The sequence below is a fragment of the Idiotropiscis lumnitzeri genome, chromosome 13, assembly GCF_059441095.1.
Source record: "Idiotropiscis lumnitzeri isolate Australia: NSW breed Sydney's pygmy pipehorse chromosome 13, RoL_Ilum_1.0, whole genome shotgun sequence".
Lineage (NCBI taxonomy): Eukaryota > Metazoa > Chordata > Actinopteri > Syngnathiformes > Syngnathidae > Idiotropiscis > Idiotropiscis lumnitzeri.
The window spans coordinates 3,592,050-3,610,023 of record NC_142403.1 but is presented as its reverse complement, the minus strand read 5'-3'; the positions used below and the strand labels follow the sequence as shown (position 1 = coordinate 3,610,023).

The window sequence follows — 17,974 nt, the reverse complement described above, 5'->3', positions numbered from 1 at the left end:
TTAAAAAGCTACATTACTGGGGACGTTGAAACTTCCTGAGGAGTGACCTTGAGCTCTGCTCTACTTTTGTCAAGTGTAGTCTGACAATCACACACTCAAGTGGTGTCCAGTAAAAATCAAGCTTAAGTGTTAGCATCTGAAAGAGCTCATTAGTGTAAATTCAAGAGCCACCTGCAGTGTGCATCCTCACACTTGTGAGTAATTGTCAGACTTGGCTGTAAATGAGCCACAGCAATTACCCAAAACTCTTGATGGAGCTGAACGACAACAAACAATTTAGCACACACAAAAAATTCCACTTACTACAATGTTACAGCCCTTTACTATTGCACTTTTACAAAAGTACTTATGGATCACGAAAATCCTTTTCAAAGGGATACTCACTTGCGTTAAGCTCTGCAGAAGGAAACCACGACCACGTGCTAAAATGGACACGCCCCCGTGGCGAATGGTCCCCTCATACACATACACAAACACGCTTCCAGTCTAAACACTCTCACACCACACAGATCGCGGAGCTGTTATTATAACAATATATATGAAAAAATATATAATTTAAAGGATGCCAGATGATGTTTAACCATTAAAGAAACAAAGACCACCCTCTTAAATGTCACCATCTTGTGTCTGGAAGGCAGACGTGCGCCTGCAACGACATAGAGTACAGCCTGAGGACTGTCTGTTTGGTCTGACGTGAATAACGTTTGTCTCCCTCCAAACACATCGCGACACAGTCCTGATTTATGTCGTGCCCGTTAGAGATGGATTATTTAGCGTCAAATGAAAAACTCAGCCCTAACATTACGCTCCGGCGACTCGTGTTGTTCTTTGTTTCCATGTGGTTTAATCGTTGTTATTGTTATCATTTGTTTTTATTTGATTTTTATTACTTATGCAAGTTATCTAAACCAAAACATAACTGTCTCTCTCCCATCAATACCACACCATTTGTTGTGGAAAATGGGAGCGCTTTATTTGTAACGGGACCGACTTTTTCTCCCCTCGGAAACGTGATAGACAGATTGCGTGAAAAGTTAAAATTGCCCCGAGCGATGAATGCAAAAGAATTTCCCTGCACCAAGAACATATTTAACAAGCCTTTAAGATGTCAGGAATGCTTTGTGGTCTGCTTGCCGAAAGAAAGAAGAGGGTGGGGGCGGCTGGGGGGGATATGTTAATAAAGTAGGCTACTGCCATACCAAATATGGTAATATAGTTACGTCTGCCTTGTGGCGCGCATCTGGAAGCGCTTAACTCCTCTGAATAAAGGCACCGGAGAGACAGAAATAGACTCTTAAACGTATTGCAGCCCACACCTTCAGATTCTCGTGTGAAAAAATCTACTGCTGTTGTAAACAGTTTCCACAGTAACGCCTTATAATTGTGTGTTCAACAAACACTGCTTGTCAGAATTACGTCATGACAAGGCACGGCAATGGTGACGTTTTCTCATTTTGAATGTCAATAGAATTGAATTGAATTGAACCCTCGTTCATATAACAGGACAGAGAAATGATCAAAAATAGATACGTGTATTTGGTGAGGAGACATAAACGGGATGAGAAACAAACTTTCACCAAATGAGCAAAATGTAGCTTTCTTCCCCCAGGCAGCTTCTTTTGAAAGAATTTGAAAGGGGGTTATGATAAACAAGAAGGAAACATGTGAGAGGAAAAAGTGCGTTCTTGTGGGCGCCATTGGTGGTGGGGGATGCATTTGAGAGTGAGAGACAGAAAAAAGCGCACGGTTTAGACAGGGCGGAGCTTATATCTTGGATGGAAAAAGGCCGAGAAACATTCCTGGCATAGTTTGGGAACAGTTCAGCAGGCAGCCCGAGGACGACGTCAGCTTCCCAGTAGAGTATATAAATGAGGAGGGCGCCGGAGCTCAGCAGACGATACCGAGCGCTTCACTAAGCCCAGCTTGGACCTCCACAGACCAGAAGCGAACACAGCAAGACTGCAAGAGGGAATACTTCAAGTCCAACAAGACTGAATTGGTCAACTCTTCTTATTTTGGGACCAGGATTCCTGTTTGCAAGAAACTTTGCCAAGATGATGATGATTTTTGTTGTCGTTACCTTCCTGGGGAGCATCAACTTGGTGAGTTATTCATGATAATTTCACTAAATATGTGGAGGGAAGTGAACACTATTTTTCAAGGCGAAATTACTGTTCCAGTCATAAGTCATTTTATTTTTGTTTGTACAGGTTTTCTCCTCTTGCTCATCCGTGTGTGAGTGTCCGTTGGAGATGCCCAAGTGTGCACCTGGTGTCAGCATGGTCCTGGACGGTTGCGGTTGTTGTAAAGTTTGCGCCAGGCAGCTGAATGAAGATTGCAGCCTTACCGAGCCCTGCGACCACACCAAAGGGCTGGAGTGTAACTTTGGGGCCACCTTTGCTGCTGCTACAATTCGTGGCATCTGCCGAGGTGTGTAAAATGTGTGTGTATGACCCCCCCCCGCCTTCCTACTAATATACTTCAGAATAAAATTGGGCATGATTTGTGCACTGTGTAATGTAGATATAATTGAATAAACCTCAAAGCACAAAACAAAACTTTTTAGACTAGATAGGTGATCCTTACCTGGCAGCAAAGTCTTCTAAAAGAAGAACAGGGAAGATTGACATTTCTCTGTTTTTTTCCCTCCCTCCTACAGCCAAGTTAGAGGGCAGACCATGCGAGTACAACAGTAGGATATACCAGAACGGAGAAAGCTTCCAGCCAAACTGTAAACACCAGTGCACATGCATCGACGGTGCTGTGGGATGTGTCCCGCTGTGCCCCCAAGAGCTCTCCTTGCCAAATCTGGGCTGTGCCAACCCAAGGCTGGTCAAAGTCGCAGGCCAGTGCTGTGAAGAGTGGGTGTGTGATGACGGCAAGGACGTAGACATTATGGAGAAGATCTTTGGCAAAGACAAGATGACTGATGAACTCGAAAGAGACCTGACCAAGAGAAATGAACTGATTGCAATTGTCAAGGGGGGACTCAAGTCACTAGCTGGTAAGAAAATAATCTTTTACTTCATGTTTACATCCCTAAAAATGTGAGAGTCAAGTTCACTCATGAGATGTTTTTGCGGTTTTTCTTGTCACAACAGCTTTCAGGCCACAAGCTGAGGTTCACATGTTTGACAGCCAGAAGTGCATCATCCAAACCACGCCCTGGTCTCAGTGCTCAAAGACCTGTGGAACAGGCATCTCCACCAGAGTCACCAATAACAACAACGAGTGCAAGCTGGTCAAGGAGACTCGAATCTGTGAAGTGCGACCGTGCACTCAGTCACTTTACTCCAGTCTCAAGGTAAGCTTCAGCCACCTCCACAAAAAGTTATCCTCGCATGATGAGATTACATCAATTTACGGCTTGACTTCCCAGCTAATGCCCCTCTGGGTTCATTCATTTGCAGAAAGGAAAGAAATGCAGCCGAACCAAAAAGTCCAGCCAGCCAGTGAAGTTCACTTACGCTGGCTGCTCCAGCTTGAAGAAGTACAGACCCAAGTACTGCGGAGCGTGCGTCGACGGTCGCTGCTGCAGCCCTCATGACACCAGAACCATCCGAGTCAAGTTCCGCTGCGAGGATGGCGAGACCTTTAACAAGAACATCATGATGATCGAGTCCTGCAAGTGCACCTACAACTGCCCCCACGCAAACGAAGCCTCCTACCCTTTCTACCGCCTCTCCAATGATATCCACAAGTTCAGAGACTGATTGGTGAAGACTTTCCTTCACTCCCGAAGCAAGAAAAGTGGAAGCCACTGGCTGTCCAGATGAATGCTGGGGGTGTAAATAAGGCACCAAACAACTACCAGCTTCTTGTTGTAACTAGATTCCCAAGGAATAGTGGTCTTACATCAGGAGGACTTTATGAAGTGCACTGTTTGCTGTGACTACGTCAGCACTCTTAACTACGAATTGCTTCATATTAAGGGAGCGTCAATACTGGCTTCGTTATGGAGCAAGATGTAATTAACATTTGTACATTTATGTTATTTGCTGATTTCAATTCACTGTGTATATTTTGATCTTTATCATCTGACATGGCCAAGACTGTAGACTTGTGTGTGCATATGTACGTATGCACTCACATAACATCAATTAGCATATACCATCCCACAATGTAACCTCTCGACTTGTTTATCAAGTGTGCGGTTTCATGACTTCCTGACGTGGGCATTATCGTTCATGTTTTGTGGCAGCTAGTGAACTCCCTTCATGAAAAAGACAAAACGAAACATGTCAAAGGATGAATGAATGTTTTTAGCGTTGTTAATAATATTATTTATCTATAAAAATTTAGCTACTTTATTTGGATATTCAAAGTCATACTGGAATAAATTGTAAAATGATTTAATTTTATATGCTACAAATAAAATGGATTTATTTATGAAATATGACACTGTGTCACTTTGCTGTGTTCAAACGACACCACACACGATCACAATTCTCAGACAGTATTCCCAAAGAAAGTGCTGCTGTTAGATCAATCTGCAGATCCCACAAATTCTCAGACACTGAGCAGGGCTGATCTCTTATATAACAACACCTCGGAGGCTCTCATGCTGACTTTCTATTGCTTTGGAATGCTATTCTGAAGCGAGTTCTTTTAATTTGATCTGGCCAAGATTTACACTTGAATGACTGCAAGAAGGTGGGGTGGGGGTGGGGGATTAGGTCCATGAGTTGTAATGACTATTAGACTATGCCAAGTCTTAAGTGCTGCTCTCAATGGGCTGGTGTGAGACACCTGAAGACAATGAATATAATTATCATCGTCTGTAGACACTTTTTTTGATAATGAACTCATGCCAGCCAATTGAGCTCATTCTTTGGCTATCTCCTTTCTTGGTTTCATCAACACATTAAGAAAAAAAAGAGTGTTTTAGAAAATGATGAAATGTTGCTCTTGTAGTTACATTAGGATGTTTTGGCGCTACTGTTGCTACTGTCAGGTAAGCACTAGCCCTTCCATTGTTTACCTGAACTCATGCTGCTCATGTCTGTTACTTTTACGACTCCAAGGTACGAATAAAAAGTCTGAAGGTGGAGCCTTGCACCTGGTGCTAAATAGCTGCAGCGTGGTTTGAAGTGGGTAGTGAGAGCTCAGGGGTAACGACGGGGTAGGCTTTTCTTTTTTTGATCCAGGTATTGGGAGTGGCTCAGGAATGCAGTAGTGGCTCAGAAAGCAGACATCCTGATGGGCGGCAGATGTTGGAAAGTATTTCAGAGCAGCATGTTCACGTTAGCCAGGATGGTCTAAAAATATACAAACACTCCCTTGTACTCAGTTGGCTTCCACAAGACACATTTCATCTAAATGCAAACTATAAAACAAGGTTTTTGTTTGTTTGTTTGTTTTAGCAAAAGGCTTTTTCAAATGGTCGCATCTGATAGGGAAACTTCTCATTTGAGTGCGGCATGACATATTGTCTGATGGAGCTGCATGCTGCACAGGATGTGCCCACTTAAATTTTACAGATTGCTCACATAAAAGACTTGAAAGTTTCCCTAATCACAGAGATGTGTGCCTTCCCCCGCAGCCTTGATTTACAGTCAAAGCACTCCAAAAGGGTCTTGTTTTTGCTCTTTGCCTTCATGCTGCTTCCCAAAAGCACATTTTCATCAAAGTGTTTTATAGTTTGGAAACTGCCATGCAATCAGACTGTCATTTGTCGTGTTAACACATAACCCTAACTTGGTTATGTAATGGTTTTTGAATGTTATGTCAGCAGTCCTTTCAATCATCAATAACATTCCTTTTTGATGGAAGTGCAACAGGGAGGGCAGAAATCGTTCAACACTGTCTTAAGGACAGCTCAAAATCATTGATTCACTTATCAAAACAAACAGCGGTGTCCTGTTCATGCACAAACGTTAACATTTGATTATGCTTGTCTGCACAGAAAAAAAACTAAAAACTTTTCACACACAGGCGCCCAAGCAATTAAATCACTCAGAGGCCACCTCATCCCCTGTGCTCAAATGTTTACATGACACATGCAATAACTTTGAATCATCATCATGCACTATGTAATACAAGGCAACTAAGAAGTTAGAGCAGGATGAAGAATTGGCAGTACAACATGCTGGAATTTAATGGACATCGTCGTCAGTATTTTTACAGACCCTATACAGTCACTCAGACTGATATTCACCTTTAAGGAACATGAGAGCAGAAGGGAAGGATTGAGTGAAAGTCATGTTAAAAAGCACCATCTGCTGGCTGACAAGGTTACCCGCATTCTGTAAACTTGGTACTTGCTAAATACAATGGAAAATATGCAATCTATAGTTATATTGTGAATTTATGATAAGTCAATTTAAATGAGTTCTCTCGAATGATAAAGCATGAGTTAGTAGAAATGTAACTCAGGAATCAGCCTTGACATTTCTATAGATGATCAATATTATTGGTCTACAACAGGGGAGGGCAATTAATTATGCAGTGGAGCCACATGAGAAACTGGCCGAGAGCCAAGCCAAGATGCTAACCTCAACTTTGTCATTTATTTTTAATGTTTACAAAAAAAATAATATATTGTCACGTTTCAACAAAGTTCTACATTTGTAAATATGGTATGTTATAATTAGGAAATTCAAATTTTAAACAAAATCAAAAGTATTAATTCAATTTACATTTTGACATTTTAAAATAAAAAAAACCCATAAATGTTGCACATCAATTGTGTCTTATATTAGCCGTTCCAAAATATAAGTGTAATATAAGTGGGAGGTATAATATTATTTACAGTGATTTATACTGATAAAGTGGTGGCCAATATATAGGCTACTGTACATGAAACTGTTGATTTGCCAAGTATTGTCAGGCCAAATCTTCGTGATCCTCTACCCCCCGGCATGCAGGAAATTAGAACGTTGCTAACATTGGGAAAACTCTGATCATTTTTGTTAGTCTCTTCTTTGGAAAAATCATCATCGCTTTTGCCTGCTACCTCGCTTGTAATAGTGTCCACATAAGTGCACATACATAAAAGCACAACTTTAACTTATAAACAAAGCATATTTACTTTTTACTTTGAGAGCATGGCCCCTGTGGCTGGTTCATGGTATCCCTGTGACCGCTAGTCAGAAACTGTGGATGGGCCAGGTGTAGTACCTGGGCCGTACTTTGCCCAGTTCTGGTCTAAACAACTGGTGGACGATTTAGTATACTGCTCATGTTGTTTTAGGACCTGGGTATACAGTTACGCTCCTGTTGTGTTGGGATGGCACAGACGACTGATCCAAAAATGTCACAGTCATCTAATATGTATTAGCTCCAACAAATGGTTTAAGGTCCCCTTCTGCCAAAAAAAAATAAATAATAATTTGATAAAATAGTTAATTGGATTTGCGAGAAAAATTGGGTTTGAAATTAGGGCTGTCACTATCGAATTATTCCACCAATTAATCGAATACCTGTAATCAAGGGTGAATTAAAACATGGGTGTCAAACCCATTTTTGTCGCAGGCTACATCGTAATTATGATGTCCTTCGGAGTACCGTTATGACTGTGAACCCATATAAATGTATCACATATACAAGTCAAACACATACAACAACAATACAATACAATACAACAACAAAAAAACATTTCTCCATCTTGTAAAAAGTGAAGACAAATTTGGAAAAAACACGAACTTGACAGACATGATGTACCTTCACGGGGCACAGTAAAATTATTTCATGGGCCAGATCTGGCCCCAGGCCTTGAGTTTGAAACCTATGCATTAAAGTGTATTACAATACAATACAATACAACTTTATTTGTTCCAAAACACATTTTCCAGATTATTCTTTTTTGAGCAATTGTTGTTTTGTTAGTGTTATTCAGTGATTAAAAAAAATATTACTACTACTATAGTACTACTGTTAAAGATGTGCTCTCAAAGTCCTTGGTTTGTTCTGTACCAGTTCGTCATCATCACTAGTGAAAGTTTGTGTTTCTTGCTCTGCTACAGCTTTTGCTACAAACTTCACTAATCTGTGTTTGCCAACAACTACAAAAAAAAAATGAAGCAAGAGACGAATTGTACTCCCCAACCTTTTTTAAAATGATTCAGTTATTGGTTTGGTCATTGTTTTCCAAAGTAAAAGGAGATGTTTACAATGATCTTATTTTTATTTAAAAAAAAATCAACTGAAAGGTTTTCTTTACAATAATACTAGATTCTATGCGGCTGCACGAGTCTAAACAAGATATTCAGATTAATATTCCGTTTGTTGAATATGAATATTTTTAAAATCTTAGTGACCATGAACTCAACATTACTATTTCACATCACAAAAACGGCTACTACGGTCAAATACTGGCCCTGCATGGGCTGCCTGTCTGGACCATAGATGATGAAATCCCCAAATTTCTTGCAATGGCATGGTAAGAATTTTTTTTTTTTAATTTATTTAAGTTCTTCTATTTGCTCACTCAGCTATTCACACATTGGTGAACCTCACCCCATCCTTGCGTGGGAACCACTGAGCCTTTCAAGGATACTTCCTTTTACATCCAATCATGGCAGTCACCAGTTTCCAATTGCTGTTCACCTGTGGAATGTTCAAAACAGATGCTATTTTGTTTGTTTTTGTTTTATATTTTTTATTTTTCAGACTTTTGTTGCCTCTGTCCCATCTTTTTTTAATGTTGCAGGCGTCAGATCCAAAATGAAATATACAAAAACTTGCAGTACTTCCAGTTTGTGTATTATTCGAGGCTGAAAAATATTTTAATTTGAGGGATGACCGGTTTCTCTCCATTACATTAGACTCCTGATTCATGTCATGATCCGATTTGTTTCGGTCGCTTCACGCTAATATTAAACCCACAAGATAACAAAATTAATTTAAAAAAAAAGAAAAAGAAAGACAGTTCAAAGCCGCTGTGCACAATATGCGGTCAGCATATTTCCCTATAATGCCATGGGGTATTGGTGTGTTTTTGGCATTGAGCCTGGATCACTCTACATATGATATGACTGTAGAGTCGTTTGTTGTGCTAGATTTTCGCCGTCATGACACAGTCGCTCTCTCATTCTCACCGACGCATAGGTGGGTTGTGGCCGGCACTCGAGTGGTCTTCCTGTTTCAGCACAAGAAGTCTGCCGGGATTCAAGGATCGCCGTCTCGTGACAAGGGCGTATCAGGGTAGCAATGTTGGTGTGTTCAGCACCACCACTAAATTTTAAGCTGTAGTTTTGCATGCTATTACCAGATGTTACATTTAAGGGTGGCTGTTGTGTGGTGTTGAAATGCTAGGTCAGTGTATAATTTTTATTTTTTTTGCCGGCTTGCTATTAGCCATATCATGTAATGGCTTTGTCTACGTATTTTTGTTAATACGGCGCTTACAGATTTACCTTGTCCATGAGCGTTGTTTTATGTCTGTAACTTTTTTTTTACCTGGTTTTACAATTGTGCTAATAACTCCTACTATGTCGAATAATGGCACTTGCTTTTACGTTTTTGTGTAGCGGAGAGTGGGATATTGTGAGACATTGGTTATTGTGAGACGTAACCTGTATCTTTTTGTCTAAGAAAAACAGCACATCTATTGTCATGTGACCAATTAGTTATCAACCCCTTCCTATTCCACCTTGACCATGAAGCATTTTGCTGATGTAGTTTTGCGTTTTTGTGTTTTGTACAGGCATATATTTTGGGGAGGTAAAAGTACTTTTATTGTTTTAAACATAATCAACTGTTGCGTTATAGCTAATCGACTCAAGTGGAAAAATGTATATTCACATATTGTTGGAACTATCAGCTTGTAAAATTATGTGACAATACTAGCTTTATGAAGTTGTACTGGTGGGTTTAAGTGAGATAAATCCCATGGGGCAAAGCTAGATGCTGTCTCACAGTTTAAAAAAGCCACCATTGCAAGGAACTACAATAGGAAGACAACATTCGGTAAAACAATCCTTTGAAGAGATGAAAATTGCAGCCACAGAGGTCAAAGAGGGAAAGAAGTATTTAAGAGCAGTGTCAAGGGATCGAAGTATTAACAAGGTAATCCTCCTAAGATTTAAAAAGAAAAAGGAGAAAGTCAAATTAGTCAAATCTGGGGTGCAGTGGTTCACTGATGAGATGGTGAAAGTACTTTCCAAACGGCTGAAAGAACTTGCTGAACAGTTCCATGGCTAAGTGCCATAGTAGGGGCACGGATCTATGTTGTGCAGATCATCCTGAAGTTGGTTTCTGACAGATGAGGCTATGTTCTTGTCAGAGAGGTTGGACGTATACAGCGTCCCAAGGCTTCTCACTGGTTCGTCCACCAGATGAGGGATTCTTTCCCCATCTACAGTGAAAATGATGTCATTTATGGTCCCTTTCCGGGTCGAAAGACTGCGAGACTTCGGTGGCTTGATCTTCATGCGGGCACAGGCTCATAGCTCCTCTAGCTGTTGAAGGAGCCTGGTTGTGCAGGCTGCTGTTTGGAGGAGGGTAGTGACATCATCCATGTAGCACTATGGCTGTGAGTCTTTGGCCTGCAAAACATTTTATTTGGCATCGGTTGTGGCTTTATTTCACTTAAAGAAACATAAATAAACAGAACAAAATCATTTTTACAACATAGACTTGTTGAATGAAGTAGCCCACTGAGCTTGAATAACTTAGGAAAGCGCTTCTCTCCAAAATGACTCTTGCTCAATTTCGATGGCCACGACTGAGGTCACCTGTAACGCGAAAGACTCTCTCAACAAATGCTTGAGATGCTGGCATGAAGAGAAGATCCAAGGCAATAGGTTTTAGGCTTTGAGAAACAGAATCTCCTTGAGCAGTCCGAAATTCTAGACCAGTCACTATGTTTATGGGCTGTGACAGCTGCTCCTTGAATTTTTTTCATTTCTTCCCTGACGCACTGCTTTGATGGGCGAGGCCGGGATGGCCGGCTTGTTTTTGACTAGAATTTGAATCTGGGTCGCTTTCTCTGTGGACCTACTTTGGACTCTTCTTCTACCGCCTCTTGCTCCTCATCTTCAGCCTCCATCTCCTGCACATCCGGTGGCACCAATTGAGCAATGTAATCTGATTTTCCCAGAAGTCCCTAAATTTGCTCGTCATCGTTAACAAGCAGCGCTTCGGGTGAAACTGTCAGGTCGAGTAAGCACGCAAAGTTAGAGTGTGTCGATGTTTGCCTTCATTTTCATTGCTAGGAAAGTTAGGTCCTTGAAACTAGAAACCAGGGCATGGGGGAAGTCTTACAGGTGACCCTGCAGGCCCAAGAGGGCAGGCACCACAAGGGATAAAGATTGTGTCGCTCTGGAGTATCTGGGTATGCTCAGCGAAAGGAAGGATCAAATCTCTTTGCGCAGTCAGTCTCGGCCACTCACTTGGCAGTAGACAGTCCCAGCTCATTCCATCCGCAACCTGAACTACTGAATCTTTGATTTGGAGAAGTCGCGATATCATCAGGTATGTGCTGGACAATCTAGTGGGGCAGTCTTTGAGCAGAGTTAGTTGACACAGCTGCAGCAACCCCTCAGTTGCCACTAATGACTTACGGAAGAGCTTCACGAGCGCTCGAACTTTGAGCAGCAGTCGTTGGATACTTGCTTTTTTCTGCATCATGTTCACCACGAGGCGGCACGGTGGCCGACTGGTTAGCACGATGGCCTCACAGTGAGAGACAGCATCGGGCGTGGGTTCGATCCCGGCTGCGGCCTTCCTCTGTTGAGTTTGCATGTTCTCCCCGTGCTTGCGTGGGTTTCCTCCGGGTACTCCGGTTTCCTCCCACATTCCAAAAACATGCATGGCAGGCCGATTGAACGCTCTAAATAGCCCCTAGGTATGAGTGTGAGTGCGGATGGTTGTTCATCTCTGTGTGCCCTACAATTGGCTGGCAACCAGTTCAGGGTGTCCCCCGCCTACTACCCGAAGATAGCTGGGATAGGCTCCAGCACCCCCTAGTGAGGAGAAGCAGTACAGATGATGGATGGATGGATGTTCACCACGAGTTGTAGTGTGTGTACAACACGTGGGGTCCGATCTCTGGCTCTATACCTAGATAAATAACCGGTTTGTTCTATTACCTCGTGTTGCAGCAACAACGGCGAAGCACTGTCGGCAGAGGATTTTTGGTGTGTTGTGTATTCCTTATTATGGCCGAAATAATTCCATATTTCGGATGTTGACTAAATCTACTGCCGCTTCTGCTGCAGTCTCCTCCTCCTGTTTTTGTGGCAGACTGCAGTGGCCGTGAGAGTGGAGGCGGGGGGGGGCGTTGACTAATTAGCAGGGGGGATGAGCAAGACGGTCTGTGTAGTCTCTACAATGTAGGGCATAGTGTAGCGTGCCACTTTTATTAAACAAACCAAAAGTTTCCCTGTTCTAAATAAAAAATATTGCGCATGCGCACATCGCAATCGTGATGTTCAAACGACATATCGTGCAGGCCTAATTCATATATTGTTTAATCCAGACTAAGGGGTTGATCTGTGAATGATAATTGCTCTCTATAAAAGGGATAACGGTGCCTATGTCTCTGTCACATAATAGTTTATTTATTTAACATTGTATTTCACACAGCAACAAATAAACAAGTTAGCAGCAACAAATATGAACCAGATTTTTTACAAATAAATAAATAAAAAAAAGAGCAGGTGCACTCGTCGCTTGAGTCATTTAAAAAATATATAAGAAAATATAAAACCTCGAAAGCAGCAGCAGAGTTATAAACATTTAAACTATAAAATATTAAAAAAATGCAAAGCAGGTGTACTAGCACCTGAGTTGTTTACAAAAATATAACACTAAGATAAAAACCTCTGTAAAACTGCAGCAAAATTGTAAATTAGAAAAATTCTAAATAATTAGAACAAAAGTATCAAAAAATAAAAGAGCAGGTGCATTAGTCCCGTGAGTTGTTCACGAACTCTAGAACAGTGAATAAAACTGTAAAACAGCAGCAAAGTAATAAATATCTTTAAACAAAAATATTAAATATGAAGAATAAAAAAATGAGCAGCTGTTCTATACCCGAATCGTTTTGACTCACAAAATTATCTGCCTTTCTGACAGCATATCAAAGTCAGAGCAGAACTGTCACAGGAGGAGGAGGAGAGCTATTCCTGCAGCTGTGTTGTGTACCTGTCTGCGATTCTGCATCCTTCTTCCGAGTTCAGCACTTCCCTTCTCAGTCTCACAGATTTTGGGCCAAGAATACAAGTGACACACTACGATGCGCTTGCTAGCTCACGCTTGCTAGCTCACGCTTGCTAGCTCGCGCTTGCTTGCTCACCACACCGGTTCTCATTGAGTGAAAGGGAACTTTGTCAATGGCAGTAGCACAGCTGCTATAGGAACGCTCATGGTAACACAGCAAATCAAAATTGTCAGGGGGGGATGCCACTAGTCTCCACACTCCTCAGAGTCACGGTTTTAAATCAAAACTAAAACTATCACTGAACAGCATACAAGCAAACAATGAAACAGAGAAACACAATTAACACATAACATGCATCTCTCATGCCATTTATATCCCAAAAAGTAATAAAAATAACAAAAAGAGTACTGCAATGCATTCTGGAGCCTATCAGCCTCTGCCAATCAGATGGCTGGTTAGAGAGATGTTAGTGGTGTGTTTTGGGCAGTGTTTTTTTTTTTTGCCGAGTGTTGTCTAAACGTGTGATGTTTTCTTTCTTGTAATAAAATGAATGATAAGACAGATGCCCTTTTGTCCAACTTTCTCCCGCACGTACATACTGGTCTGTTCTAACAAACTGTCTCAAACCATCACCAAAAGAAGTATTCATAGAATGTATTTGTCACAGTCAATTCTGTGCACTGTGTTCTCAGACTTTAACAAGCAGGGTGTGTCACCATGCACTCTGATATGCCCTAAGAGGGATCAGGCCCGTTGCTTGTGGTAATAGCACGTTTACAGATCTATGGGTCTTCGTCCATAGTTGCATTACAGTGCGCCTCGTCTGCTTTGGGGAATATTTAGGACTTTAAAGTGCGCCTTATGGTTGTGAAAATACGGTAATTTACTTTGCCAACAGGGCTTACTCTTTCACTTGTGTAGGGTCTCGAGTCGCGTCGAGGTCCACAATAGTTGGGGAACAGTCACTTGAGTCTAGTTCCATTTTCAGTTTAGTGCCAGCATTATCGGGTGTGACCCATATTACTTTTCTGTCATCTTCCTCAGTTACATCATGTAGCAGTAAGTAACTCAATCAAGTATCAAACTCTTATTCTGATTCACTTTCACATGCGCTCACTGCTGGTTTTCTGTCAACACACTCTTTCAAAGTGCCCGCTGGGCTTATCACATTTTCTGCAATATCTATCCTTAAACCAACAGTCATTTGTATTATGGGATGTTTTACCACATCTGTTGCACTTTTGCGCTTGTCTTTGAACTTTACTGAATGTGATCTTGTGCATGCCATTGTCCACGGCCTTTTTCTGTAGCTCCAAGGCATCTTTAGCTGCTGTCTCCATTGATACTGAAATAGCCATGAGATCATTTTCTGACAGAAGTCTTTTTTTTGTGGCATTGCATGTCACAAACTAGTCTGTCACTTAATGCATCTGATAGTTCTGCTCCAAATTCAGAAGCTTATACCCATAAAAAAGAGGCTCTGAGGGAGCATTAAATTTGGTCCATGATATAACTCGAATCACTTCTTATTGTAAGATCTGTAGTTTCTCGACTTATCTAGGATATGTATTACACCATACAATATTACAATAATTTAAATGAGACTCAAATAGAGACTAAGTTATGAGCGCTTCAATAAGAAAATGTCTCATTCTATAAAATAACCCCACATATTTAGATAATTTCTTTGATAGTTCGTCAATAAGTTTTCCAAAATTCATCAACCCTGTATTCTCAAAAATTTGACAAATCCTTTCCTCTCAATAGCTCTACCATTTACCTCAATTTGTATGTTCCGTATTACTTCGGTTTCTATTTGAACAAAACAAAATAAATAATAATTGGTTTTGGTAATATTTAGTGATAGTTTATTACATTTAAACCAGGAGTCCACCTTGGTCAATTCTTCCTTCATCAGGTTTTGGAGATAATCCACATTCTTAGGAGGAAAAAATTGATTTGTGTCATCTGCAAAAATCATTTTGTGCAGGATGTTAGAGAAATTCTGAATATCATTTACATCCAAGATGAAAAGAAGCGGACCTACAATCAAACCCTGTGGTACCCCATGTTTAATGGTCTAACATTGTGATTTACTATTTTTTACATTTACATCTTGCTCCCTATCATATACATAGATCCTGAACCAACTGAGTGCATTTCTCCTGATGTCATAAAGGGACACTTTTGTGAGCTTAGCATTGGCACTTATATAATAGGCTTGCATGTAAAAATGACATTAGTAATAAATTCCAGCAACCTAAAGCACTCTGAAGTGATTTCATTTTTTTTTGTGATGATATTTCCGACAAATTGGCACATCCCATTTTGGAGCTCGGCTTGTTATTTTTTTCCCAGTCTCAGCTGTCAACATCACAGCAGGGAGGCAAGAGAGGTAATATTGCTCGCTTTGTCAGTTCTGTTGTCTAAAGCGGCAACCGATCACCACCAAAATGCAAATGCACATTACTACTCTAGTCCACATCAACCTGTGAAAGTATAAAAGCATTCTGCGCAATAGTTTGAATTTATTGACATCAAATGTGAGCTCATGTGATCACCTCCACAAAATCAAAATTACGTCTTGATCTCCTCTCAACTTACACAAGCTGAAACAGACAAGAGCATGAATGCACACACGAACCCCGACTGGTTATATTTCGGACATTTAGCAAGTGTAGTAATGTGAATTTGGATTTTGGCGGCGATCGGTCGCCATTTCAGACAACACAACTGAATAAGCAAGAAAGGTGGGGGTTGAATTGAGTTCTGATTTTTACATGCAAACCTATTATATAATTGCCATTGTTCAGGTCAATCAAGTGTCCCTTTAAATAAGCCTCCTAGCTAAGAGGGCGGACCGAGGGGCAGGGCCAGGAGGGGGACACCTCAGAGGCAGTCGGGAAAATAAACCACCCCACTACATTCACAAGTGTTTGAATTTAACAAGGAAGTTCCTTTTTTTCTGGGGAACGGCAACAAGTAAAATGTAGAATACTTATTTATACACAGTAGACCGGTGCAGGAGGGTTGGCTGTCATGAAGATCGGCAGAAGCTGTTGTGTCATTGACTATTGAACTGCATCTAAGCGACAAAGACTATACTAAAAATGTCTTAGTCAGGTAATATTGCTGGAGCAGCTGGCCAACAGTTGCCAGTGAACCAACCAGATCGTGTGCCTATGTCCCCAGAGAAAGACACAGTTCATCATTTAGTGGAGACGCAGAGGAGATTGTTGGATGTGTTGATGAGTGTTAAAGTAGCAAGTTTGTAGTTGTTCGATTGATGGAACCGTGGAGTGGATTTTTACTCACAAATTGTACGTCACCAATACAAGCATGGCTGAAATAAACATCTGGCTAATCCAGGGTTATGCTTTCAAATAGTGATCAAGCAGAGACCACAGTTTAAAGCAAAGTTTGAATGCTGTATAACATTATTCATTCAGAAGTAGCATTTAGAAGTCTCTCGTTCATTAGTTGTCCCAAGAGAAGGGATGCACTCAGTTGAGATCATTGCCCCTGACTGGAAACGGCTGGAAAATGCGTCATCACAGGCTTAGACATCAAACAAAGTCAGTCAATGGGGTTTCACATTCAAAAGACGTTAGTATTAGCTGTAAAAACACATCCATAAACACTGGCCTCACAGATGGGCTAGACTGTCAGTTATTACTGGCGCTGCAGTCATACTCAGCTAACATTAGGTAAGCATAAAACATGTAGCGAGACCACGTGTGCGAGTACATGCAAACCAGAGAACACCCTCGGGGTGTCACAGCAGTCCACGTTACCTTGAATTAGCTGATGGAAAATGAGACTAGAAATCTTGACCAAAATGATGTCATTCTTGTACTTTGTACATGGGACTGATTTACCTTAGTTTGAAATGACAAATGTTCAATACACAATCATGCACATGTGGAATTACAATTAACAACTGAACATGTGCTGGATCACAGGTGTCAAACTCAAGGCCCGGGGGCCAGATCTGGCCTGTGACCTCATTTTATGTGGCCCGCGAAGGTTATATCATCTGCGTGAACTTCCTGTTTCTAGCACATTTTCACAACATATATTGCCATTTATTTGTTACCAATCCTCCCCTTTTAAAATAAATTGAAAATTTGTTGAACAATCACTTACTGGCTTTAGATGTCAAAAGTGGCTATCTATCAATATTGTGTGTATGTGATAACGTAAGGTGGTCATAGATTTATATGGGTTCACAGTCAGAACGGCCCTCTGAGGGAAACCATAATTACGAAGTGGTCCGTCCACAAAAATGAGTTCGACACCCCTGTGCTGGATGGTAAGCCTATTGCATTGGTTTGTTTGAAATTCAAGGATTCAAGGACATTTATTGCCACACTAACACATATTTCCACATATGGCACAACTTTGGTATAGGACAACTCAGGAATTCTGCAGAGCAGGTCTGTATTTTGAGCAGAGGGGCTGGGGGGCTGAGAACACAGCCCTGGGGGGAAGCAGTGCTGAGAGTGATGGAAGATGAGAGGAGACATCGCTGTGGATCCTGACAGTCTGTGGTCTGTCAGCCAGGAGGTCCAGGACCAAGTTTCCAGTGATGGACTCAGCCCAAGAATGTTCAGCTTTTGCATCAAAGTCTGTGGGGGATGATGATTTTGAAGGTGGAGTTGAAATCCAGGAAAAGCAGGCGGACCTCGGAGTTCTGCTTTCCGGGATGCTGAAGGCTATGTGTCCCACTGATGAGATAATCAGTGGTGTGGTTCTTATTGTAGGCAAAAAAAACAAAAGCATGCAAGTAAAACCAATTATGTTCATTCAAGTAGAACAGATTAGACAAATGCAAATATTGAGGCTAAATAATAATAAATGAGCTTATGC

The 17,974-nt window shown here is 41.2% G+C and overlaps 1 protein-coding gene across 1 annotated transcript; it reads left to right on the top strand.

The window, feature by feature from the left end:
- The first annotated feature begins 1,755 nt into the window (after positions 1 to 1,755).
- Positions 1,756 to 4,399, top strand: ccn1 (cellular communication network factor 1). The gene is made up of 5 exons (XM_088313793.1): positions 1,756 to 2,102; positions 2,211 to 2,430; positions 2,660 to 3,004; positions 3,102 to 3,304; positions 3,411 to 4,399. Exons 1-5 carry the CDS (start codon positions 2,055 to 2,057, stop codon positions 3,711 to 3,713), a joined length of 1,119 nt encoding a protein of 372 aa, XP_088169919.1. The 5' UTR covers positions 1,756 to 2,054; the 3' UTR covers positions 3,714 to 4,399.
- The last annotated feature ends 13,575 nt before the right edge of the window (positions 4,400 to 17,974 follow it).